The sequence below is a fragment of the Diplotaxodon limnothrissa genome, linkage group LG19 (genome assembly GCF_057381915.1).
Source record: "Diplotaxodon limnothrissa isolate DT_005_m linkage group LG19, D_limnothrissa_male_GT1.1, whole genome shotgun sequence".
NCBI lineage: Eukaryota > Metazoa > Chordata > Actinopteri > Cichliformes > Cichlidae > Diplotaxodon > Diplotaxodon limnothrissa.
This window is the reverse complement of record NC_140614.1, coordinates 16,430,306-16,458,065: the sequence shown is the minus strand read 5'-3', so window position 1 is coordinate 16,458,065 and position 27,760 is coordinate 16,430,306. Positions and strand designations below refer to the sequence as shown.

Sequence of the window (27,760 nt, the reverse complement as noted above, 5' to 3'; positions counted from 1 at the left end):
TGAGTATTAAAAACTAAAGTTCAAGACGTGCTTATAAGAAAAGGCTGCGCAGCGCTACTTGACATTTATGATGCTTACAGTTTCAGGAGTAAAAAGAAGGGAACGCTTATCTAGTCATTAAGGTAATCTTAACCCACATCTCTTCTATGAAAGTACTTTTGTTTCTTCTGTAGTAGTCTTTGGATTCACTTTAAAAGTAGCCTAATATACAAGTTTTTTCCCTACGAAGTGAACTCCTCTGCGTCTGTTGTCGGTCCGCTCGTTTCCTCGGTGAACTGCAGCATCCTCTGCATACATACATGACCCATAACACCGAGAGGAGGTAGGCGGCTGGGTGCGAAGCGCGGCGTCTGCAGCATAATTAAAACATGGCGGACTCGGAGGAATATAGACTTAAACGATTAAAGGTAAGGCATTCACAACCAGGCTGTAGTTATAGCGGCACTCAACTGGACGCTAAACGGATTAGCTGATCCAGCTACACACTGTGTTGTTTAGTTGTTGTGGGCCGGTCGAGATTCGCACATTCAGGCTAGTGTTAGCGGCTAGCTTGCTGCTTTGCTATTCAGTGCTGATGCATGCCGAGAATTTGCGGAGCAGCAAACGAACATGTTGAGAACATTGTGTCCACGAGCCTTTGATGTGCACCTCGGGAGCTTGTTATTAAGCCAGCCGCAGACCAACTTTTGGGTTGCAGCAGTGTCCACGTAGCATCGGCCAGGACTGCTGAGAATAATGAGAAGTGGGGGGTGTATTGAAATTATCTGTGGCTACATTAAAGCCGTTTTTTGCGTGAGGAGTGTAGCCATCACCAACATTATTTTTTGGGGTGTGTCTGAACTCAAAAGTATGAGTGAGTTCAGAATATGGCTGAATTTTAAATGGAGTTTGGTGGGACCCCCCCCCTTCTTTCATACAACTAATAATTAGACACGAGGCCTGGAGCCTTTAAAAAGGCACTAAAACGTGAAAGCTAACGTTTAACTCACATTAGTCTTAATGATATTTGTATAATTAAAAGATTAGAAGCAGGGAAATATTATTACATTTATATACAGGTACCAGAGTTATAGCATTGGTACTCTTCGGGGATTTTCTGGTACATTTTTTTGATTGCCACATGACAAAAATTGTAGTTCCTCTAATGGCCACTTGAGGCCGCCTTCGAAAGAGCCATGAACTCCATGTTTTTTTGCATCTGTACATAGTTTGCCTCTCAATAAAGAAAGTGCTACAGAGAGTATTTTTCCACCTGGATACTGGAGTTAAGGGTATAGCCACCCAACAGGTTTAGCTAACCAGAGTTATTGAACTGGTCATTAGCAGTTATATGACATAAATGCAGCTTGTTAACTAAAGCTATGTCTAAACTGGAAGAAGTTTGCAGCAGGAATTTGAATGACATTCATGACTGCAGGAGAAATAACCACTGACTATACGTTGTAGGCACAATCCAAAACTGACTTAAATCAACTTCCCGGCGAGCGATTGAAGTGACAACCAGTGAGTGCAAGATACTCCTGTTTGAAGAGTGACCTGGTTGTTACATTTGATGGATGCCTAATCAGTCAAACTCTAGGGGGAGGTCCACAAGCAACCAGGCGTAGGCTTCAAAACTACAAACACAGAGCAAATGGCTTCCAACGTGGATGTAGCCCAAGTTAGCTGACTTAAGTTAGCCCTACAACCTGTAAACTCCACATATACAATTGTGGTCACAAGTTTTCATAGACTCATCATGGGCATATATTTCATGATATTTTGGGGATTTTTAAGTATTTCTTTGAACTGTTCTTTTTCCAGCATGTAATGACTGTACAGCACACATCTTTAATGACTTTAAAAACCAAGAATTGGGTGCACAAGCTTAATGTGTTTTGGATTTTTTTCTAATCCATTCAGGGTCAAATTTATACATATACTCACTTCCATCTTTTAAGTGAGTGGTGCTGAAGGTTCTATAAATGAAGGTTCTTATCTTGACATGGCCAATGTTTGTTAACTTCTCATTGGTATACGTGATTGACTACAACTGTGTGTCGATTACACCGACTACCAAAATCGTCGACGACTAATATAATAGTCGACACGTCGTTTGAAGCTTTGTAAGATCCAAAAAGACGCAGGAATAAGTAGTAGGATTTAAGAGTGTAATAACGGACTAAAACAGAAGATGGCAGCACTGCATGTACAAGGCAAGGCAAGTTTATTTGTATAGCACAATTCAACAACAAGGTGATTCAAAGTGCTTTACAGAGACATTAGAAACAAAAACAAATAAAAAGCACAAGGATGCCAGCTGCCATTAAACCCCGAAGAAGAAGAAGCAGTGTCCCAGAATTCATAGCGCAGCCCTGCTCAGTTTCCAACAATAGCGGCAGCTGGTTAGTTTTAATATTACTCTTATTATACTTTCTGGGTCACAAAATAAACTTTTAACATATTTTCAGGCGAGAATGTAGCTGTGTAAACCTGAAATATCTGCTCAGTTTATCAAGACACCACATATTTTCAAAAGCCCCCCGACATTTTCGGAGACATCTGTTACCCACCAGCTTGATGGCTAGCCGGGGTTCAAGGCTCACTAGAGCCGTGAGAACACCGGACTCCCGGCAAATCGTTTTCAAACCAACCGCTGTCTTTTGCTACTCAGGTTAAACATGATATATAAGTCACTTAGATAGAGCTGGGCGATAGAACGATAACGATATGTATCGCGATATAACTTTTACTCGATAGAGAAATTAAGCTATCGCGATAGACCTCGCCGCTCTTGTCCTCTTTAAAAAAAAAAAAAAAAAAAAAAAAAGGTCAGCCAATCCAAATTAAGCAGCGCAGAGCCGAACCAATCACAGCCGCAGCGTCACGTCGCGTGACTTGTTACGTACAGCACAAGTGCCAAGCCGCACGTGTGTTTGTTTGGGAAACAGCCAGCGGGTAATGGAGCCAGCGCGTAATGGAGGAAATGAGTGTGCCGACTAGAAAAATCAACCGAGCGCGACCGAAGAGAAAACAGATGATGGTTCCAATGCCGGAGAGATTGTCGAACGGAAGAGCCATAGAAGTTCCGTAGTGTGAAGGTATTTCGGCTATTTCAAGTCTGACAAAAACAGAGTAGCGTGCACTGTAAATGTGCCGAAAGCAAGTCTGGAAATACAATAAACTGGTGCATGCGTCACACTGTGCGCCACGTTATTGTTTCGGTGAAATGGATTTCTACAATACTGTTACTGTTAATTCTACTCTCTGCAGTGTTTAAATGCTTACATATACACACAGTTACTGTCCCTCCACACATACGACTCTGTTCTGCTTCTATGCCCCAGCTTTGTTTACTTTTTCCCACCGAGGCTTCTAGACTTCTGATTGGCCAACATTTCTGCACGGTTAGGAATCTAGCGCCACCTGCTGCTTTGGCATGTTCATAGCAGCGTTTTCCTTCATTTCTGCCTTTATGTGTGGACGGGATTATTTTTTAAAACGAAAACGGAAAATCTCCGTTTTCAAAAATACCCGTGTACGTGTGGACGTAGCCTCAGTCTCTGACTGGAAGCGCTAATTCGTCATTCGGCTTTTGTCAGACTAAAGTAACTGTTAAAAGTGTTTGAAAAGCTCAGCTATACAACAAGGAGAGATTGAGAATTTCCTTTTAGTTCTCAGTTTATTTGATATTGACAAAGGTTAGTCAGTTTTGTCTGTTCTTCTGTAAAACAAACTAAGATTTATTTTTAGAATTAATATTTTGTTTCTAAGTGGAATTGACAATTTAGTCTGTTTCGTTTGTTCTATTTTGAAACTTAAACGCTTTAGCGGCTGCCTTTTGTGTAGTTTGCAATATTTGCCTTTATTTATCTGAAAAAGTCTCATGTTCCTTAAGTACATCTACCCTGTTGAACTTATTATGGGAAATAAATATTTAAATAAAAACAAGCTGCTGATTATTTCACATTTTACTTGTGAGCAACGGCACATTTAAATCTTACAAATATAGTTATTTGGCTTATATCGTGATAGATATCGTTATCGCCTGAAATGAAAAAAACATATCGTGATATGAAAAAATCTCATATCGCCCAGCTCTACACTTAGATAACTTAAAAATGTTATTGTTTGGCTTTCTCAGTATTTTATTTGCTCCTGAGTAAATCGGTAAATTGGCTCAGATTAAAGTTATAGTTTTTACACAGCTGAATAAACATTAAGCAGACAACTGATTATCAGAAGTGTGAGATGCTCGAGAATATACTCCGGTGCGATGTTCCCTCTAATTTTTCACGTGTCTGAGCGAACACACAAACTCCCTGAGCGGTCCCTTGGACCACTGTGAGCAACAGTAGACGTGTGCACTGTGGTCACGCCAGCATCTAATCTAACCAAGTTACATGGTTTATTAAAATAATCAAATTACAGCATTTACATTTATGTTAGACTACTTTTAAGTGCTTTAACCCACTTACAATGAAAATTTAAAAAGATTTTGTTCATGACCTGTGTAGTATGTTAACACTATTGGAAGTAAAAAGTAAGTAAAAATAACTTTAACTCCAATTTTGAAAACACCACTTTGTTGTTGTTGTTTTTTTGTTTTTTTTTATAAAGCTTAGACTTGTAGTATGAGTCTGTGGTCTGGGAGAGAGTCCTGTAACTCTGTCTGCAAAATACAGTATATAATGACCATTGTTGGGCAATTAATTATATAGTTACTTCTACATTACATAAACAGTGGATGAAGGAGGAGAACTATCTCCAAAGTCTTCAACTTCACCTCAACTCAACCGCTAGACAGCTCAAACTCCAACAGGACAACAATCCTAAACATATCAAAACTGGTTTTAGAATTGATAAAACTGGCTAATATTAAACTTTGGAATGGCCTTCCCAAAGCCCTGAGCTCAATCCTATTGGAAATTTGTGGACTACACTTAAAAAGCAGGTTTTGTGCCAGCAAATCAGCACATTTAAATGAACTCTACCAATTCTGCTAAGAAGAGAGGTCAGATAAAAAAGCTTGTGGATGACTACCTAAAGCATCTACTAGAACTGCAGCTTGCCAAGAGACGTTTAAACACATTCCAGTGGATGTGTATCTAAGAAAAAAATCAAAAATTCATTCAAAACTGTGCACTCTGTGTTCTTGTTCATTCAAGTCATTAAAGATGTATGCTGTACAATTATTCAACCCTGTCAAAAATAAGAAATCATTAATATCCCCCAAATTACCATGATAGTCACACCCATGATGAGTGGATGTAAACTCCCCTACTGTAGTTAAATGTTTTTTCAAAAAGCTGCTGTTAAGGCTTATTTTTTAGAATATTTAAGACTGCTTTTAAATAATACCTTTAAAGTAAGGTTAAGACATTTCCTCCTCTTTTAGGAACAAAAGAAACATGACCTCAGTTTGGAAAAAGTATTTGAACAAGTTTTGTTTGTGTGGTCCATCATCAGTGTGATCATCTTCACCCGTGGTTGTTCTGCAAGAGCCAGGTGTTTATACCCTGTGCTAATTGGCCTTGTTCATCCATTATAAACTACCATGAAACTGGTCAGCAACTCCCATTTAACAAAAAGAAAATTATGGTAAAAATGAGTGAGGTGTGCGCAGAGAAACGAATAAGCATTGTTTATTTGCACACACTGGGAAACTCTGTTTGTCAGATTAGCAAACAAATCAATGTCCCGTCCTCCACAATTCAATATATTATCAGAAAGTTCAAAAATGATGGCCTCATTATTGAGAACAGAAGACGCTCGGGCAGACCCAGAAAGACCAGGACAAGGTCCATAACTGTGAGTAACATCAAGAAAACCCTCAGAGAGTCAAATCTCTGCTCAGAGAGAAAGAGTGATGAGAAGGTTGCATTTTTAAGAGTGATTAGATAAAACGTCTCTGCCAGTGTAGGGGAGCCATTTCAGTTCCTGTTATTTTATTTACAGAAATGTGCCACAATTCAGCCTGGAGCCCAGCAGAGGGTGTGCTCAACATAATCCTCATTCCAGAATATAATGATTTACTCTTGATTCTAGTTAAAAAGTTGAAATGTAAATTTTTACGAAAAATAGTTTTGATAATATGTAATTGAAATAAAACGGCACGTGTCCTTAAGCTCGTCTTGCAGGGAAGGCTGTTTTGTTTTTTCCCCCACAAACCCATAACACTCGGTTAAAAATGGGACATGCTGCCTTGACGATGTGTGTTTCCATACAATAGGTAGCTCTTTGAGGCATAGTCAAACTACAACAGAAGCTCCTGTGTGTGTGCACAAAGGCCACTGGTTGTGGTGAATGTAAGATACTGCTGTCAAGAAGTTGCTGGCTCAGTGGGTGCTGTAAAGTGTCTTATGGTCTTTACCAACAAAACCAGCGAAGTCTGAAAATCAAGCTTTACATTTCGTCCCAGTTACAAGGTAAAATTATCAGATTTGGGCTACAGCTCCACGGGTCTGATAACTTTTGATTTCATGGCCAGGTTTTCTGAGGGTCCCACTGGGTGTCCATATGCTTTTTGGGTCTTAATTTTGACCTATGTGTCTGTGTTATCATCTTAGGCAGGTTTTCGTTGATTTTTTTGTATTTTTCTTTAAAATGATTGTTATTTGCTTGGATGTTTTATTGTCTATTGTACAGAAATTCATACTTTTTTAAAGTCATAATCAAGAGTTTATTTTCTTACCATGGGAGTCTCTGGGGACTGACTCCCTGCTAGATGTTTTTAGATTAATGAATTATAAAAACATCTTTGTGCTTTATTCAAGATTGGCAGAAATAACAGAAAAATGCATTAACTCGACTAAGACACCAGCAGCCAGTCATGCTACGTGTTTGGTTATCTCTAGAATATGTGTTTTTAGTCAGAAAACTGGTGTATGTTAAACTAAAATGGCACTTGATGCCTTAATTATATCTTTGATTGTGTGTATCAAGTTTCTTAACTAATTATCCAATTTGGGGTTGTATCCAGGATGTATTTTATGTTTCCACTGAACATATTTGGCCCTTATCTGTCAAAAGTTGTGTTGTATATGGATGTGAAATGAGAAATAATAATGATCTCTCTCCTCTGCAGCATGAGGAGCACATGTCCAGGGTGTTTGACGAGGTGATGGGGTTGGGAGACTTCGCCGACTCCTCCAGGGACTCCAATGCATCTTCCAAGAGTGGTGGACAGGATGAGACGAAGGGAGTGGACCAAACCTCAGGACAAGAGGAACAACAACCAATGGAGGAGGAGGAGGAGGAGGAGGAGGAAGAGGAGGAGGAGGATAGCAACAGCAGCAGGAAAGAAGAAAAGATAGACAAAGGGGCGGGCGAGTCATCACCTCCTCGCATTGCCTCGCCCACCTCTGACCCACAGGATTCTTTTAAAATGGGGACCAGCGAAGGGGGAGGTGGACGAGGAGGAAGCGGGGCAGCGGCTTTTGATGATGCGCTGGATGGCCTTCCTTCATTTGGGCAGGAGGAAGATGATGAAGACTGGCACTTTGCCCTGCCCATGGGCACCCTGGAGGATGTAGACGTGGATAAGGCCGGCAGGAAAGGTAGGCAGCAGGAGAACAGCGAAGCTCCGAACAATACCTTTGGTTCTGAGCCAAAAGTAGGGGAGGCTGAGGAGGAGGAAGAGGAGGAGGAGCAAGAAGAGAGGGCAGGGAGCACCGGTTCTGCCAACACCTTCCACTCGTCACAAGACAACAGCAGAGGTAACGCTGCTTATTTTTGAAGGACACGATAGTTAGTGACTCATCTGTTTGCTTTTTTTTTTTTTTAATTTCTACTCCACTGTTTTTATACAGTTAGTCACAGAGCGTACCATTCAGCTCATAAAACAGTCTTTGAGTCGAGGGTGGAGCTTAATAAAAGTAAAAACAACCCTCATGAAGTCACAATGGTGTCAATTTAATTCCGCTTTATCTGTGGAACGCCAGATAACAACAATCGTCGCCTCAAGGCACTTTATAGTGTAAGGTACAATAACAATATGTTATTACTGCATATGCAGGTCAGTTTAGATGTCTTTCATCTGTGAAGCAATTATAAGCAGATGATTAGAAGAAAAAGTAAGAAAAGCAAACAAATATTCAGTAATTTAAAATACCATATAAATAGTATGCTTAGTAAAAACGAGAAACCTAAAAAAAACAAGCAAAATAGTAACATTAAAGTGAGGCTGTAGTATTTGCATTACAAATTTAAAAAGGTAGTCCTAAATAAATACTTTTTAGAAGAATATAAATATTAGTCGAAGCAAAGGACATAAATAAAAATACAGTGATTTGTAGGCTCATGTCATGTCACACACATTTCTAATAACAAGGGGAGGGAAAAGCTCACAATCTGGCAGCACTGTCTGATTACGTCACAAAACTTGACAATTAAACAAGAATGAATGGCAGCATTTGAAATTTAATAGATTGACTATTTGAAATCAAAACATTTTACTTGCAGACTGACTGTTTTAACAGCACATGGATGGGGCTTCTCAAGTGTAGAAGCAGCCAACTTTCATAACCTTCACTAACTTCGAGTGATTTGGGGACTTTTGAGGCCGAAAAGTGGTGAAAGCAACAGAGGTTACCTGTTACCAGCACAGAAAAGTCTGTTAAGCCTGCAGGTCTGCAGCTAACAGGAGTGAAACACCAGCTATTTCTTTAAAGAGGACAGAATGAAGAGAAGCCTTATAAGTGCAGGATGTTCTCCTTGAAGCCTACTTCTTTTAGTCCAAGAGACAAATGATTTGAATCCCGGCGAGCTGCTCTGCAGATGTACCTCAGAAATGTGAAGACATGAATGAGGTTAGCTCAGACTCACTTTATTTTCTAATTCTACTAAATGATTTAGAATTTGGGAAATATCTGTGCAGTGAGGTAAAGGACTAAAATAAATATGTTTACCATCTGCTTGGATCATCATTTAAGATCCACTGAGCCATTAGAAGTTGTAACCTCCACATGTCCTGAAAGAAAAGTGAAAATGGTTTCAAAAGGTGTCACAGATTTAAAAACAAAAACCCTGTGAAGTACACACAGTGCAAATACGTACATATGAAAAATATGAATACTGAATTCCTTCTTCCAATCAAACCCACTCCGTTGCAACAGATGGCTGCCCCTCCCTGAGCCTGGTTCTGCCAGACTTTTCTTCCTGTTAAAAAGAGTTTGTTTCTTTGTGTTATTGTGTCTTTACCTTACAATATAAAGCGCCCGGGGAGCTGACTCGTTGTGATTTGGTGCCATAATTCAGTTGAATTAAATGTAACCTTATAGAGAGTAAAAAAGTGCTAAAACATTAATTTAACAAGTGCATGTCCATGCTACAATTAGAATAAGTGGCAGTCAGTTCCTGTGTGTGACCAACAACATATCGATTTAATGTAATATCAATATTAATACCACATGAATCAGAATTTGTTATTTTTGTGAAGTTCCAGGGGTTTAATGAAAATCTTAGCATGCATTTTATTGTTCAATTTGTTTTTGTTTTTTTCCCTTTTTGTTTTTGTTTGTTTTTTTGTTTGTTTGTTTTTTGGTTTTTTTTCCTCAGAAAATCTTAGAATTTAGCATCTGTTGGTATCGGGTAATGCACTGACAGAAGCTCTCAGTGGAAGTACTGCCGGTCAACAAGCCATTCTGAAAGAAGAGAAGTTAAACAAGAACCTGTCATGAATCCAGATTTGAAGTTTTTAGCTCAAATCATCAGACAGGTACAGCAGAGTGTCTACAGCCATCTGTGAAACACAGTGGAGGCTCCGTCAGGCTGCTTGTCAGACAGTGGTGTTGGGACTGATTACAAAAGCAGAAAGGGATGTAATACCATCTGGAAAGGATCTTGATTGTCATCTATTTCCTCTGCAGATCATATTTGTTCCAACTTATTTAAAGTGTTTACTAAAAAAATAACGAAAACAATAATACATGTCGTTTTTTGTTTTGCTTTTTTCCCCTATCCATGTTCAGATGCAGGCGTCCTGAACCAAACAGAGGAGACAGAAGACAGTCAGCAGGGAGAGGTGAGGGTTGGAAAACACTGTCAGTTAACTGCCTTTTCAGCTTGGGTAGTTATGGACGCTTTCTATTATTTCAGACGTCAGAGGCAGCTCCGGTGGAGGACAGCAATCCCCCGATTTCTCCGAGTGTGAATATAAAAGAGGAGCCTATTGATGAAGGCTACGATGCTGCGTTATTGCCTCAGAGCTCCATCAGACAGATCAAAGAGGAGCTCGAACACCAGGAGGTTGGTATAGAGAGAAGTTAAAGATTACCTCACTGTATTTGGATTGAAGCTGCTAACAGACTATGCATTGTTATGAAACAATTTAGACTCATTATTTCGGTCATCAAGTTTAAAAATATCCCACCCAGTCCCCTCAGAATCAGCCGATTGCTTTTGCACAATAACATGTCAAATTTTATTTTCACACCATGTTAATATTTTCACAGTTGCAGGCCTTTGAAGTGCAGTGATGTGGGTTCAAAATTTGTGTGCTTTTAAATTTAAGTCATGTTTTTCAGCATTTTGGAGCATAGGAGCAATATGCCATCCTCTTATATAGTCACAGCACGAAGATCAAATTTTACCTGCCTTCATTAAATATACTGAAGTTATTGTACCAAAAATGGCTGATTCTGAGGGTCTTTTTAAATAAATGATCTTTTGACCTTTTTGATGTGATTTATAGCAGTGTGAAAGACAGACAGAAATGTGCAGTCTGATTTCTTATTGTTTTATTGTTGCAGGAGGAGCTGAGGATCAGCTCCGTCTTCTCCGTAGGTGGAGGCAACACCTTCACCTCTCCTACCAGTGAGTGCATTTGTTTTAACATTAGTGGTGATGTCTTATACACTATGTTGTAGTTTATTTGATTTTAACTGTAATAACAAGAATTCAAATTGTGTTATTATTATTAGTCCTGGTAATAATGCACCATAGAGTTTCAGTGAACCAAAGAAGATCTTGGTGTGAAAATTGGCCTGAAATTGGACCTAATGATAAACCACGGATTAGTGGCAGAAAGGAAAAATCTGCGAATTATCTAAGGGTTAATAAATCTGCCTGATAGCTTTGTTAACCTCTTGTCCACCTCAGTGCCAGCAGCGGTTCCAGCCCCGACTCCAACTGCCATTTTTATCCCTGGTAGAGGAGCTGTCATACAAGCCATGGCTTCCCTTCCCGTCAGACCTCCAATTCCAGTCCCAACTTCAATACCAGCTCTGACACCAATACCGCCGCGCCCACCACAACCCCCAGTTCCTGGTAGCGTTCGCTGCAGCGGTTGCTCTAAGGTATTAATGCAAAAATGCACATTGTTAAAGGAAAACTACAATTTGAAAAGCTTCACGTAACTCTGTATTTAACTTATTAATGCTGTTATTTGCTGAGAATATGTACAATGATGTGACTTTACATTTTCAGGTTCTGCTGAAAGGTCAAACGGCTTTCCAGAGAAAAGGATCGACGCAGCTCTTCTGCTCCACTGTATGTCTGACGGGCCATCTTCCTCTGCCCACTAAAAACCGATGCTGTTTCCAGTGCAACAGGTACACACTTGTTTCCACTGGGCATCGATATGAACTCGCTGCCTTGTGGTGCTATGAAAACCGTATACGGATGGTCACTTGAGAGTCTTAACGAAATGCTACTTTATTTTACATGATCTACTTTTAAATTTTTTAAATATCGCTGAAATGTGAGACCCTTTAGTGCATAGCATAACTTTCTCCCTTTGCCTCTATTTTCACATTGCTTTGGAGCAGCTGGTTTTCCCCTCACTTTTATTTTAAAATTTCAGTTGTTGCGCCGTCCAGTCTCATTGGTCATTGTGGGTCTGCTACTCCAGTTTCATTTGATGTCATTCAGCTATCGGATAAACTTAAAACTCAATCTATGATTTTAGGTGGCAGTGATAGTCCTTGTTCTGATTTGGACAGCAAGCCGGCAAAAAAAGGGCTTCCCGTGCTACCTGTGAATCAAAAGATTTGATTTATTCCATTTAAACCAGCACAGGGATCCACATGTCAGAATTTTGAATCCTCATTTTTCTGCAGCATTATAAGCAGTAGTTTTTAAGGGTTACATATGAATGCTGTTATATTTTATGCAATTTGTTTGTATATTTTGTATGCTTTGTCCAGCTCATGCACTGACCTTCAAAACAGCTTAAACTTTCTGTTAGCAATCCACAATGGCAGGACTACTCAGGCCCTATGACAGTGTACATGCATGGGTGATATTTTGAGTCTGTGTTGTTTTTAGTTCTTGTTTTACTCTTTGCAGGGAGATTGTTCAGCCCAGGGACATGATCACAATCCCAGCAGACGACCGCACCTTCATGCACTTTTGCGGCCAGTTCTGTTTGTCCGTCTTTAGACACAAGAAGAAACAGACTGACAAGGTTCCTGACAAATGGGCTGATAAACAAGTGGAGAGAAAGCCAGAGAAGCCGCCAGAGAAACCGGCAGAGCTCCAGACTGACAGACCCTTCTGTAGTGTCTGTAAAGTCTCCAACAAGGTAAAAGACTTCACGTGTGTAACATAAAGATCCAATTTTAGGTCAGCGTCTCTTCATTTTGGTTGTATTTATTGCTTCTCCACGTTTTGATTGTGATCATCTCTACAGCCAATTGAGCACGAGGTCACCCATCAAGGCCGCCTACACAGACTCTGCAGCGACGCTTGCTTTGTAACCTGGCGCAAGATACGTCAGTTAGCTATGAACTGCTGCGAAGGCTGCGGTCTTTACTGTAACACCAAATCAGGTTCCTGTCAGACGCTCACGATCGAGAAGTCTCAGCTCAACTTCTGTGGTCCCACCTGCATTAGCACCTACAAACAGGTATAAATATCCTTGTATCAGTTGAGATGAGATAAAATAAGATAACCTTTATTAGTCCCACACGTGGGAAATTTGTTTTTGTTACAGCAGAAAGTGGACAGTGCAATGTCAAATAGAAAAATTAGAAAAAAAACACTGGAATAAGATAAGAATAAGATACAGTTCTATACATTTTACTTTTTAGAAACATGTTGTTTATTTATAACAAAACCTGTTTTTGTTTTTTTGCCACCTTATTGCTCAGGGGCAGCTGTGCCCCCTCATATGTGTCCAAATTATCAGAACCTGCTGAATTTTGAAGATGTATGCTTTACGAATGCTAGACTTGAATTGATGTTTTGGCGTACTTGGGTGGTTCAGTGGTTTGCCCTGTCATATCATATAAAGGGGGATCTATCCTGGGCAGTGTGAAGTTTTTTCTACAGGAGTTACAATAATCGATCCAACTTCTTAGTTTTAAAAAAGTGTTTTTCATAACAAAATGTTTTATATTCAGTCTCTTTGAGCAAAATGGGAGCAGCACAGACTCTCCTCGCAAGCACAGCTGCTTCTGTGTGCATATATGCATGCATCTGTTCTCATTATTCATTATGTCAGAAAAATCATGCTCGGCACCCTCGTATCGTTTCCTCCACAGACCTGTAGAAAGACAACAGAGTGTGCGTACTGTCACAAGACAGTGGTCGTGTCCACAACCATCATGGAACGAGACCAGAAGGGAAAAGTTCAGCTTTACTGTTCTGTGGTCTGCGTGGAACAGAGTCGACCACCTCAGCATAATCTCACTGGTATGACACACGCGTCCACATGTGTCAGGGTCATGTCACAAGCACAGGGTTTACAGCAGTATATTTATTACAAATTAAGATACCATGCAGAATAGAAAATTATTAGTTAGCCTCCTGGCTCCATTGGAGGAAGAATCTCAAGTTTTTGTTTTTAATGACTGTTTTATTTTTTTGCAGGTACTCCATTCCCATGTTCCCTGTGTAAAGTGACCGCCGTTCCTCAGTATCACCTTGCCATGGTGGATGGCACTATACGTAACTTCTGCTCCTACACCTGTGTGACTATCTTTAGGGTAAAGCAACAGTGGCATTAATAAATTTAAAGATGGCACACATTGATGGTCTAAGCCGTCTTGTAATTTTTTTTTCTTTTCCCTTAATGTCTCATAGAAATCTGGCCACATATCCCAGCCAGACCTGACCAATGGAGCCTCTTCTCTCAGGGACCCCTCTGTCAGAGATGCCCCCAAACCGGGGCCTTCTGCCGGAGCCAGCTCAGTCCCTCCCGTCCCTCAGGATTACCCATCCTCAGTTCCCTATCCAGGCAATCATCCCAGTCATACCTCAGTGCCCCCACTAGTGCCTCCCCATCCGGCCATCTCCTCCTCCCCTTCTGTGCCAGGACAAACGCAGGCCGGTCAGCCAATGAAACTGGCAGAGGGCCGGCTAGGTGACACCTCCAAACTGACCTGTCACCAGTGCAGCAAACAGTTCAACACCAAGCCGCTATTATTCAGCCACCAGGTAAGTAAACTCACTCATATCCTTCTGCATGACCAGTGCCGCACCATAAAAAAGGAATATACTAGTTGTTGTTTTTGCCTGCAGGGTCGAATTTCTGTGTTCTGCAGTAAGATGTGCTGTGAGCAGTATAAAACCCAGAAAAATATCCTTGCTGTGTGTGAGTGGTGTAAGCAGGATAAGGTGATCTTTGACACCATCGTCTACAACCAGCAGGACCTGGTCTTCTGCAGTGAAAGTGAGTAATGCTCAAAGATGGCCTTCATCCTGTTCTACACTGTTGATGCTAGTCAAGTTTCGTCGTGTTGGTTACTAAACATAATTCAGCCATGTGCCGCTCTATTGCTGTGATCCTTTGCAAATCCTTCTCATCAGAGGTCATCTCGGTTATTATTTTTGACTCTCAAACTCTAACTCACAATCTACTTGGATTTTTTTTGTAATTTTGAAAGTACAAGATAATTCTTATCTCTTAGGAACTATCTGAATTTTCTCTCTAGCTTTTCTCTCTGTTTTAATTTCCAGATTTGATTGCTTAATTGTGTTTGCAGTAGTGCTGAGGTAATACCCCTCCTGCTGTGTTTTCCAGACTGTAAGCTGCTCTTCAAGCATGACCTGACTTCTCGTAGCAAGGAGCATGTCTGGCGTCCCTGCACCTACTGCTCTGGCATTGCACAGAAGATGCTGCACAGTCACTACGGAGGCAAGCTGGAGGAGTTCTGCAGACCCCACTGCATGTCCCAGTACACTGTACTCTACTACGGGGTGAGAATACGGCTGCCCCACTGCACTATACACCGAACCACACGATGCCTCTTGCAGCGTGTTGAATGTGGTCGTGTCTTCCTATGTCTTGGTGCAGATGGGTCGGTGTGACAGTTGCAGGAAGCAGGGCTACATGACGGAGAAGCTGCAGTGTTTGGGTTCGGTGCGTAACTTCTGCAACCTGCCCTGCCTACAGCAGTACTGCCACCTTCACTTTGAGACGAGCCAACACAGCAGCAGTAATGGGACGGCGCCACAGACACCATATGGTAAACGGTGTTCAAAACTGTAAAGCTGCACATGAACACGCGCAGTAATTATTTCAAATCTGCAAAAATTTAGAAAGCTACAGAGCTGCTTCTCAAATGGTGTTTAAATCAAAACAAACCAAGTAAGGGCTGCGTGGTAAACACTGAAGCATCTGGGTGAAGGGATTGCATTCACTCTCTACTTCCAGCTCCAGCTCCAACCCAACCCCACCACTCCTCAAAGATGAATCCAGTCATAGCTGACGTCGTTTCATTGGCCAACGGCTCCGCCACACAGCCCAGCGTGTCAGCAGATACCACTCTGACTGGTTAGTACATGCACACATCCATAAAACCAGTGTCCTAATATTCTAATATTTTTTGTGTATTTAGTGTCTTTAGATTTGGTGTTTAAACATTTGATCCTTTCTAGAGTGAGTATTTGCAATAAGTGAGAAGCTCTCTTATGTAAATGTTTTCTCTGTAATAAACACAGTACAGATATTTAATAAAGATAGCTACCGCTAAAGCAACTGATAATATTTAGTCATTTAGGTTTGTGTTTGTGATGTCAGATCTCATATTATCATATTATTAATTATAACCATATTATTGGGGTTTTGTTGTTTGTCTGTTTGTTTGTTTTAGGAGCTCTACCGACCTCCAATGTAGACGGCAAGAATCTCGACCACGTATGTACTGTTTCTGTGTGTATTTGTTCTCAAAGGGTTGGATGATTTTGCCTGACATTACTATAGAGGGTCAATTGTGTATATTACTGGGTCCATTTTAATTTATTTTCTTTACTCTGTGGCATTCTGTACTCAAGTGTCAACTTCACGAGCACGTTGCAAAGATCGCAATTAACCTCAGCAGACTCTGTATGAAAAATGGCCGTAGCCACGGCGACATCACCTGTCACTTGCATTTTTCATTGACCTCAAAGATCTAAAAGAGAATAAATAAAAACTGCTTTGTTGAAACTACCTGAAGATTTTCTCCAAATGGTGCATCTTAGATACTTCACCCAAGCATGCTGTGTAAAGAGAGTCCACAGATCAAACAATATGTATTCACACTGTACAACTAAGTGTCAGTATGCAGTCCGAGTGACTCCAGTATCCATTCCTATTCTTAATGATGCAGTGAGTGAAGAGGGTTTAGAGAGTGGGGAAGACACGCAGAGGGTCATCTGCTCAACCTGTGAGCTAAACTGGTGCCCCAGTATCCATTGTTATTCTTAATAGAGCTGTAGTTCAGAAAGGCTGAAACCTGATCTTTGGACTTGCAGAGAGCAGTTTCATATTAAGGTGGCCTCAAGATTTACATCTCTGATGTCAAACAGCACAGACTGCTAAAAAAATGGCACCCTTTTTGACATTCAAATGATTCCTGTTGGAGAAACTGTCCACTGTAACAAATTTATGATTATGAGTCAGATCCGCCTCGTTTATTGTTACTGTTTGATACTTAATATGCAGGCCAGTACCCAGACCGATGCCATGCGTGTGCCTTCATCCCGTCGGCGTCAGATGAAGAACAAGTCCGTTCTCTGCAGGCCCTTCACCATGGACCAAGAGAGCATGTGCCAGCTGCCTTCCACTGAATCAGGAGGTAATTGCAGGAATCACCTCAACATGTTTTGCCTGTTGATTAGTGAGATTTGGGAGCTGAGCTGCACCACTTTCAGTAACTTCCTGACAGTAAAACTCAGTACAGCACAGCTACAAACACCTGCTGAATACACAGTGCACTAACAAACATGTACCGGTAATGCACCTTTAAAAAAAATTATAATTTCTGGAAGTTTTTAAATGGACATATGTCGATTTTTACACAAACCTACTACATTGTCTTTGTTTATTTTGGGTGTTTTACAAGTCACAGCTTTGCATGTTTGTATCAACAGCAATGATTAGATAATTTAAAAGATGTTTTTCCATATATTTAAATATTTATGAATCCCAGTGTCCTTACTTCTTACTGGAAAACTGTTCCATTAGCATTACCAGTGTTAAATTTATCAGCATTATTCCTCCTGTCAGCCAACAACAGACAGAGAATCAATATTTTATGTATTAAACGTCTGCCTCACATAAAACGAATATTTTATATAAGTCAACATCAGGGTCTCAGCTTAATTTTCTCAACTTTGTAAGATGGAAATGTTAACAAAAAAGAGAAACCAGTATGACTCAATAAAATTGTTTTCCCTAGTGAAACTTAAAAAAGGGAATCAAGATAAATAATATAAAAGTTATTCACAATATTAAAAATAATCATGTTCTTTTAATGCTGTTACTGTGAGTGCACCAAGGTTTTTTCTAATTAGTTTTTACTCTTATGTTTTTGACTTTGTGCTTTCAGTTTTATTTCATTTCTGCAAGTTTTCGATAGTGGATCCGTACAGTGGCTTTGAGGCGTCAAATACACTGCAAGTTAAGAAAACACCAGCAAATGGCACAAAATCACATAAAACACAATGGAAATAGAAAAACCCAATGTGAATTTTTTTTCTATTTTTTTCTGTGTATTGTGTTGTTTTGCAACATTTTTGTTTGCTGGTGTTTTCTTAAGTTCCTGTTCGACCTCTCAGGGCCACTGTAGGTTGGCTGATTTTCTTATAGATTTTATTGTTGTAAATATTTAGTTTGGGTTTAGTTTTTATTGTTTCAGTTTCAGTCCTTCAGTGTATGAGAGGCGGCACGGACATTATAATAAAAACACTAAACTCAAAGTGTTGTAGACGTTGAGACAAGTCTCAACAAACACTTTCCCTGAAGCATCATCAGACAGACTAAAACTATTATAGTTTCCTCTTTGTTTTTAATTTATTTAGATTTATATAAAGTTTAGCTCAGTGGGCTAATATTCTGATAGACTTGCTACCATTTGTGCCATCATTCACTAAGAGTTGACATTTTATGTGTATCAGTCACTGCTCCATCTAAACACCATGCACCTAAAATAAAAATGAATCCTATGCTCAGCAGCAGCGTTCCCGCAGTCCACAGCTGGTGTTTCTTTTTTGATATTTTTTTGTTCTTCAATCTTTGCTCACAATTAGCTGTTTTTAACAATTGCACCAGTTCTGCTAGATAGCTCCTCGCAGTCTGACCAACCGTCAGCTCAAGCTTCCACGCCACCACAACCGTGCCCAAAATGTCAGGAAGAAACGCAACTGTGTGATGGCTTGCCAGCGCGTCTAACCGGGCGCCATTTCCTGGGCAAGAGAGAGACTTACTCAGACTGCAAGGTTTGCAGACAGCACAAGAGGAAGAGGGTGGAGGAAGAAGAGGGAGCGGAGAAGAAGCAGAAGAGGGCAGAGGATGAGGAGATGGAGAAAAAAGAAGAAGAAGAGGAGGAGGAGCAGCTTGAAAAGACAGATTGTGAGAGCAGGAGCGAGCTGTCGGGCAGGCAGACGTCGTATTACTGTAAGACGTGTTCAGGAGAGCCCAGCCTCTGCCCCGTGCCCTGTTTCGAGCTCTATCACACCCGACTGATCTACAAAGTGATTCCCGAACTGGAAACTGAAGGTGAGTTTTCCGAGCATACACAAATTCCCTTCTGCTTTATAACATGTAAAGAATAAAGCTTGTGCATTCAGCATGTGTGAATGTTTGTGAGTCTTACAACAACTTACAGCCCTTTTTGTTTGTTTGTTTGTTTTTTTTAAACCTGTTAATGTTGTGCTTGCGTGATTTGTTGAAATGAATTTGCATTTTCTAGCTGACTTCTTGAGAGGGTCGAGTGTGTCACCCGAGTGATCTACTCTCTCCACAGCCTCCTGATCTGCCAACGTGAGACGCTCTCCTCCTCTTCCTCCGCCTCCTCCCCTTTCCCCCCCGAGCTCGGACACAGATTGAAAACTACAGGGTTTAACTGATGTTTCCACACTACTTCATATATATATTGTTTTGTTGTTTATGATTACCTCCAGAGCCTTAAGAACAAAGGCAAAAAAACCTCATTTCAGTACTTTTGTGAATTCATACTTGTAATCTGGCACTACAAAGAAACGATGCACTTAAAGGGGCTTTCTGTGTATTTTTATATGAAGTAAAGACAGCAATATTTATGACCTAATCATATGGCTGAGTATTTTCTTTCCGCTATGAGTATTTAGTTTGTATGGTGGGTATTTGCAAGAGATCCACAAAAGACAAGTCACTGACCTTACTTGTTTAAAAAAAAAAGAAAAAGAAAGAAGAAGAATTGTGTCAAATGATTAAAACCTGTTATTAAATTTAATTTAATTTTTTTAATTATTATTCATGATGGCCCCTCATCCATACTACTATTCCTCCATTTCCTGTGATGTGAGAGGTTTTTTTTCTTCTTTATAAGCTGAAAGGTCATTTTTTTTAAAGTCTTCTAGCTTCTCAATAAGCTTCTCATGAAGATGATACCCCATTTGGAGGCATGTGGTTTTATTGTGTAGGATGGTGACTGCATTAAACAGGACCTATTACCCTTTTCTATATATACTGTAACAACTGTGGATGCTCACAATTAAAACAGCCCGTGACTTCAGTTTATTTGCAAGTAAAACATCCGGCTTCAGACTGCTCTTAAGAAACATTAAGTTTCAGGCTTTTTTTTTTTTTTTTTTTGTAACTCTCAGCTCTGTACAGACCCCACCCACCTGTTGTTAAGATCACAGGGGAGGGGGAGGGGCTAAAGCGGCTACATTCTGAGGGATGCTAGAGCGAGGGGCTGCAGCCAGGCCAAGTAAAAGATAAATGGGGATTATTTTCAACTGTGAATCATGCAAAGCTACTTTGGTAGAGTCCCGGAGTAAAAATCTACAACCATCTGCTTTAAAGCATTGGCATTAAATACTTGAATTATAAAAACAACAGATCCCCCTTTTACAGGTGAGGAAATCTATTAAAATCCAGCTGGAGTATGTGAGCAGTTGAAGGTTAGTAAATCCCCAACTGAAACCTCAGGTAGGCGTTCATCTTTGAGGGTAAAACTTGCGCTCACTTCAATGTCTGACCGGTCTCGAGTCTGGCAAACCTCATTCATTCGTTTATTTGATGTCAGTCTAACTTTATATCCTGTTACACTTTGTTTGATATGAATGTCTGATTCATGAAAATTACCTCACTACTGATGCAGTCTCGCGAACCAAGTTTGGTTTCAATTCTGACTTGAGTTGAAGTCGAACTGATTCCAGCTGTGTGTAACATTACTGAACTTTATTTAATGACCCATTGTACACTGTTTTATTTTTAATATTTATTCCACTTTGCTGTATGTGCATCTGCATGTTTCATTTCCTCCTCATTTTCTCTGTTTTTTGAAAGTTTTGGTTGAAAGCAAGGACTGCAAATAAATTATATTTGCGAAAAAAAAAAAAAAAGCCCAGTTGTGATGGTTTATTTATTAATTTTTTTATTGACATGTACAAATTTAAGATAACAGACATATTTGACCCTCACCTCGGCCTCTTGCCAACAAATGCTGACAAAATGATCAGGATGGAGCTCAGACTCTTAACATTGTGGCTCAGTTAAGGCAGTTAATAGTTTTAAGAGCCCAAAGTCTTCTGCTGGGATCGACATGTGTTACAGGAGGTGTTTTGTGGCCCAAATGCCACAAAGCATCTGATATTTGACTCAGGTGAAATACCTACACTCCTCTCCACCTAATGAGGTGGCTGCAGGTGACTTACAGGTCTCTTGTTTTCGTCCTTTCGGCACATTTGGGTCCTCTCGGCTGTTTTTCAGGTATAAAACAATCAACAGTAACAGTGTCTTGATAAAATATGCATCTTAAACATCTAAAAAGTACAGTCTGCATATATGTGAGGATGCCAAAATAATGATAAATGTCAGTGAAGCAAACCATGCTCGCCAGAGGTTTTTTTAATAAGCGGTGGGACTTCACGATGGTCTTATTTTCTTAATAAAAATATAAACATTTGGACATTTTTCTGAAATGAAACCAAAAGAACGATCATTTGAACATTTGAGGTTTATTTCCAAATCAATTTAATCATTGAAGTGATATTAAGAAAGGTTTTAAAGTCTTACATTTATTGTGATTATGTGAAGGTTTATTGCTGTCTGGGATTTTTTTCAGTCTGATGATAAATGCATGTCAGCTGAGTCCTGACATGAGGCAGCTGGCTTTATTTGCCATCCCTGATGGTTCAAAAATGCAGGAGCAGTGATGAGAAATCAAATTTTCCTGATGGAGTGACCTGACACTCCATCAGAAAAGTTAGTCACATCTCAGTGGCGACATCTGCTGGCCACATGTTTGTTCAAAAATCAAAAAACTGCTGTTCCAATAAATCAGAAGACTCTGCAAACAGCAGATCTTTTGGTGTCACATTGGTAGCATTTTACCTTTTACCATAAGACTGTGAAAGGAATCTCTCTTTCCGCTTTTCCCTGTGTCCACATCCCAGATTTTCTCTGTTATTTTTGTAGCCGACTCCATCAGTTGGGTGGTTTTTGCTGTTGGTTTCTGTGGGTCACCTATAATCCTAATGATCAGCTGGTAGCAAAGACAGTTTGGTTAGGTCCAGAGCAGCTAGTAATGTTGGCACCAGCAGGATTTCCTTTTATTTCATTCACATGTTTTTATTAATAAATGCCACCTTTTTGTACACATACACCTACTTCTGATCCCTTTCTGGAGTGAATTAATAACAGCTGCTCCTTAGAGTCTGACTGTGACTGTAAGCTCAGTAATCTCAGAGGATTAATTTTATTAGTTGTGCAATGAGTATCGTATGGGGAAACAGTAAAAATTAATGATAGCTTTTTTTATCAATTTCATCAGACAGGAGCACAAACAGCTGGTTAAGATGAGGCCCCGACTAAGATTAAAAATGATTATTACAAACCCTGAATCATGGGAAAACTACTCGAGTAGAGTGCAGGAATAAAAACGTGGAGCTGGGAAGTATTAAGGGGTCCACTTTTATTCCTCTTGGCTAACCCCAAACTGTCACTTTTTGGTCTCTTATAAAGTTTGTTTAATTGACCTGTGATGTCACAGTGACCCACCCCTGTGTCTCACCTTTAATTTTCCTCTTCTTCAAATCATTTTCTTCACATAAAAACAAGATTAACTCTTTCTTTATCTCCCTTTCATCCTCCTCTGGCAGCAGGAGAGGAGAACGTGAAGGTGTTAATGGTTCCAGTCCCAGTGCCGGTCTTCATTCCAGTGCCTATGAACATGTATTCCCAGCACACACCTGTTCCACTGCCTATGCCCATGCCTGTAGGTCCTCTTACTTTATATTCACAATCTATAAGGTTTAAATAATCGTTTCAGTAAATCAAACACTTCTTTCCATTTTTTTCTTTAAGGTTCCAGTACCCATGATGGTTCCACCACTGAACAAGGACACGAAAGATGCAGCTGTCCAGTCAGAGGCTTCTTTGGTGGAGGAAGAAAAGCAGAGAGATGAGTCCGGTGCAGGTGAACGTTCTGATCCTGGGTTTAATAGATGTAACACTTCCAGCAGTGTTTTCATGATCCTCTGGGTTTGTATGTGACTGCTCTAGACCAGAACACCTCTGAGAGTGGAGACATGAAGTCTGAAGTGGTCGCTCCCACAATCCCTCATCACGGGGAAACTCTGAGGGAAGAAGAAGACCGAGCTGACCTACCACTTACTCAGACTTCAGAGAAGAATCCAGAGGCAGCTGATCCAGAGCCAGAGACGAGCCAAATGACAACCGACCCTCCTGCCAGCTGTGCTGACGATCAACCACCAACCTCCCCGATGATGGACTTGGAAAATGACTTCCCTTCTAGTGAGATGTGACATCACTGATAGTCAGCTGAAGAAAGCATAACATATACTTGATTCAGATTTGCTTTAGCAGTATATGCTAAGTTCAAGAAGAAATCCAGACAGACAAGATAAAATATAAAAACAGAAATTCTCAGTATGATAGCTCCATAAGTTTGATTTTGGAGGGTTTTTTCTTATGTTTTTTAAGCTGCTTCTCCTTCCAGACTCAAACCAGGAATCCTGTGCTTGTTAGGTGAACATTAAGCCACTAGATATTGTGGATGATTAATAGATATTAATAAAAGAATAGAATTAATACAGAGGAAAGATGAAAATCATCCACTAACAACAGAAGCAGGATAATTGGAAATGTTTGTTTTTGCAGAGTCGCTGCATCAGAAGTCATGTGCTCCACAGCGAGGAGTGAAGAGACCCAGAGAGGGCTCGTCTGGCCGGAAACGGGTACGACATAATTGATCACGAGTCTCTTTTTTCCCCCTATGATGGACTTTGGAATTTGCCAGCTTATTTTATTACTTGTATATTTTAAAAGACAACAAAAAATCACCTAAGCTATGTTTAATCATTTATCTTTTGAATTATACTGTAAGAGCATAACAAATCTTCCATGCTTCTATTTCCACTATTGCCAGTCAAGGGTGCTTAGGGAATTGTTTTAAATGTGGAGGCACTGGGCAGAGAACCCATCAGGATGGGGGCGGGGTTTATTTCCCCATACCCTGTCTGATTATGTTGCTGAAAACTCCTACTGATCCAAAAACCAGGACTCAAAACAAAGAATGCTTCCCTGTACTTCCATGTTATGTTGTTATGATGTTTAAAATGCACCTAATTTGGCCATAAAAAGCTTTTTTCCCATCAACTATCCAGGGTCGGAGGAGGACTGGTTCTCTGGAGCGTGGCACAACCATGGCACTTTCTGCTACCTCCAAACTGAACCACCTGTATGGGGTTAAAGCCTGGAGAAGCTGGGTCCAGCAACGCAACAAGCAGCCACAAAAATGTGAGTTTTTTTCCTCGTTCTTGATTAATTTTCTGTTTAATCTGCACTGCCTGCGCTTTACCTTCATTCTCCCCGTAACAGCCGATCCAGTTCAAGTGAAAGAAGACGTCCTTGACTGCAACTCCGCTGAGCTGAGCTTCGGTCTGTCTTGCTTCATCAAAGAAGTGCGACGGCCCAACGGAGCACCCTACAGCCCGGACAGCATCTTCTACCTCTGTCTGGGGATACAACAGGTGCCCACAAAAAACTGCACAACTGGTTTCCATCATGTTTCTTTATTTTTCTCCTAAAACAACCCTCTCCGTCCCCCACCCTCTCTGTTTGGACAGCATCTGTTTATGATGGGTCGCATAGAGAACATCTTCACCGACCAGCTGTACAATCAGTTTGCCTCCGAGATCTCTGGGATGCTTCAACTCTGGAAACCAAAACTACTACCTAGTGGTACGATGAATAAAATAGATTTTATTCAATTATTCCTCATCTATTTTCTTTAATAGACATAGCATTGTAGCAAAACTACGAATTAATTCACTCTAGGGTATTATCTTGATACATATTTACAGTATGTTTATCTTGCTTTAAGCACCAACCAGCAAACAAAAAGAGCCAGACATCTCTCTTCCTCCAGGTGGCGTTGTTTCCTCCCGTGTCGAGGAGTCCTACCTGTGGGAGTGTAAGCAGCTGGGCGCCTATTCACCCATAGTGTTGCTCAACACGTTGCTCTTCTTCTGCACCAAATACTTCCACTTCAACACCGTGGAGAAGCACCAGCGCCTGTCTTTTTCCAACTTCACCCGCCACTCTAAACCCTGCAGCCGAGCCGGCAAAGTCTACTACCTCCAATTCCAGAGAAGCAGTGCCAGTGCGCCCAGCTCTGAAGAGACAGGTGGGCGTCGTTGACTGAAATCATGTGAATGACTTTAACTAAAGTATGCACAGAAGTAGAGATCAGCTGGGTTTTTGTGTCCCGTTATGTCCAGAACGACTCAGAAAAAGGCAGACGGAGAACGAGGGGGACCTGGAGATGATGGAGAACGTCACCAACCCTCTGCACTGTCCTGTCCGACTCTATGAGTTCTACCTCTCCAGATGGTGAGACTCACACACAGACAAACTTGCAATCACTGCTGCAGGAATGAAAACTGAGCGCATTACTTTCTTTGTGCACCACAGCCCGGAGTCTGTGAAGAAAAAGACCAACATGTTTTACCTGCAGCCCGAACAGAACGTCCACACACACAGGTCAGAGCTTCGTTATTACCCCGAGCTTAGCTGTGAAACCATTCGTGTAGGCGTTGCTTCTTGAATTGGTTATGGGTGTCTTGTTATTTTTGTTTCTGTATTTTCTACAAAAGTAACACTTCAGCAAGCATTTCAATGCTGTGTGATCAACACAAGCTAACGACACAGAATTTCCTTGTCATTTCCCATAATTTTTTTGAGGTGAAAAAATGTGAAATTTTCTGTCCATAAAATTTCACAAAGATCAGCAAACAGAAAAAACTTTATGTTGACACTGTAAAGTGAAAATAATGTTTTTTATCATTTCCATTTTAACCTCAACAGTCCCCACTGGTACACTTCTCAACCATTGGATGCCGGCACTCTACAGAGCATGCTCACTCGCATCTTGGCTGTCAGAGAGGTTCAGCAGGAAGAGGAAGCAGTGGTTCTCGCGTCCTCGTCTGCGCCTGCCGAATGTGGCGGCTTACAGTGATGCCAAGCGGCGTCCCTGAATTAAAACTGTGCTCATCGGTCACATCGGACGGAGGCTGACAGGGAAACGGAGCGAACAGAGACGCGATGAACGGACGCTTCGGGTTTGTTACCTCAGCAGCAGTCACAGAAACGCACAACGAGTTTACAAACATCTGATGTTATTAGGCAGGAATCTCTCACACAGCTTTCAGTGCCCGGGACGTCAGATGTGCTTTTTATTTCAGATACAGACTGGTGAAAGGTGACGCCCATCTGAGTTGTCTTATTAGTGTCACCTTTTTTTTGCTTCAACCCTTTTTGTGGAGAATAGTGAACCCGACGCAGAAGGTTGCCTTTCTGGCAACACGTCACATGATCGATAACAGCATTTTGAGCAGATACTGTTGTGTGTTTGTGCACTGCTGCCCCTCAGTTAAAGGGGCTGCTTTTTCCAGATCATTCCCTGGAAGCCCCGTTCTGTCCCTCAGTGACCCTACAACTTAATTTTGAGGAAGATGATGAAGTCACAGAGCGCCGGGTGTGACGACAAGGGCGGATGCTGAGCAAAGCTTGTGCTGGCGTGACTGGTGATTGATGCCACTCGCTTTCAGATTTATCCAGAAGTTTCTGCAACTGTTTCTTCTCGTTATGAGGTATATTTTTACCACATCTGATACAGATCTACAGCAAAAAGATGGTCCCAGTCCACCTGGAAAGTGTTTATCCATTTGTACAGAAACTGGTTGGAGGTGCACATGCTAAATCCCTAAAATAATTATTTACACCTGCTACTAGACAAAAAAAAAACATACTCGCCGTATTCAAAGCAGCTGGTTGTAGTGCCATCTGTCGTTCTTCTTCTTATCCAGGGCCGGGTTGTGGCGGGAACAGCCTAAGCAGAGAAACCCAGACCTCCCTCTCTCCAGCCACTTCCTCCAGCTTAACTGGAGTTGGGGCGTGTTCTGGGTCCATCCCACAGCCTCGTCCCGATAGGACATGCCTGGCGCACCTCATCTAGGAGGTGTTACCTTGACATCCCAAATACTCACAGAAAGGTGATTATTAGGATTAAAATTTAATTTTATGCATTATTTCAGCCCCTAATGTCCCAAAAATGGAAAAATTTCCAGAAGAAATTGTGAAATGTACTAAATGTGCTATACTAAAAATAGCAAAATTTAGAGAAAATAAATGAAATTTAGGCCCATTGCAAACACCGCCACAAGTCTACAGCGGCTGTGTGAACTATTCGCAGTTCACAGTGAATATCTCTGCCTTAAAAAGTCCAACTCGCTCCTGACCTGATGCGTTCATTTTTCAGCTGAAAATTGGCTGTACCTGAACACCGAGCTCTCCTCAACAACTCATTTTGACACAAAAGTTTCGAGGTCTCCCAAAGCTAGTAACGGGACTTCCAGGGAGAGATCCAAGAAAAGCCAAAATTCAAACTTTGAAGGGCAGATGGGCCAAATGTCAGGTGTGGTTTTTTTAATATATTTTATGGACAGACCTTCTACTCACACCTTGTATTTTAATCCGTTAAACTGCATTACATGTCGAGTGTAAATCCCGCATCATACCCATCACTTTGGATGTGGATGACTCTTAATGGTTGAGATCTGATTAAAACTTTAAAGTGAACCTATTCTGCTCCTTTACTAAAATAGCTTTGCATGATTCGTGGTTCAAAGTAAGCAACCCAGTTTCAAAGCAAAACATGTAATAGAGACACTGGACCACCTTGATCATTTCTCGCTTTGCCTCTCCAAAATGTGAAATGGACACACCTGCAGAAGTTGCATTACCAGCAGGGGGAGATAATGTATTTAAATCCACAAAGTCGGTAGTGAGCAAGAAAAGTATGAAGTACATACCAGGATCCTTAATCTTTAGAATCGATTTAGC

The 27,760-nt window shown here is 40.8% G+C and overlaps 1 protein-coding gene across 1 annotated transcript; it reads left to right on the top strand.

Annotated features, from left to right (window-relative positions):
* The first annotated feature begins 305 nt into the window (after positions 1-305).
* LOC146611955 (zinc finger MYM-type protein 4-like) lies at positions 306-27,760 on the top strand. Its single transcript, XM_085343246.1, has 29 exons — positions 306-407; positions 7,067-7,697; positions 9,951-10,003; positions 10,078-10,227; positions 10,731-10,794; positions 11,080-11,276; positions 11,407-11,531; positions 12,268-12,502; positions 12,611-12,826; positions 13,464-13,614; positions 13,792-13,907; positions 14,005-14,358; positions 14,443-14,593; positions 14,945-15,120; positions 15,218-15,389; positions 15,578-15,697; positions 16,017-16,060; positions 16,850-16,982; positions 22,495-22,610; positions 22,700-22,811; positions 22,898-23,149; positions 23,516-23,592; positions 24,022-24,154; positions 24,236-24,387; positions 24,484-24,598; positions 24,786-25,043; positions 25,138-25,249; positions 25,331-25,399; positions 25,724-27,760. The coding sequence occupies exons 1-29, from the start codon at positions 369-371 to the stop codon at positions 25,872-25,874; spliced, it is 4,674 nt and encodes a 1,557-aa protein (XP_085199372.1). The 5' UTR covers positions 306-368; the 3' UTR covers positions 25,875-27,760.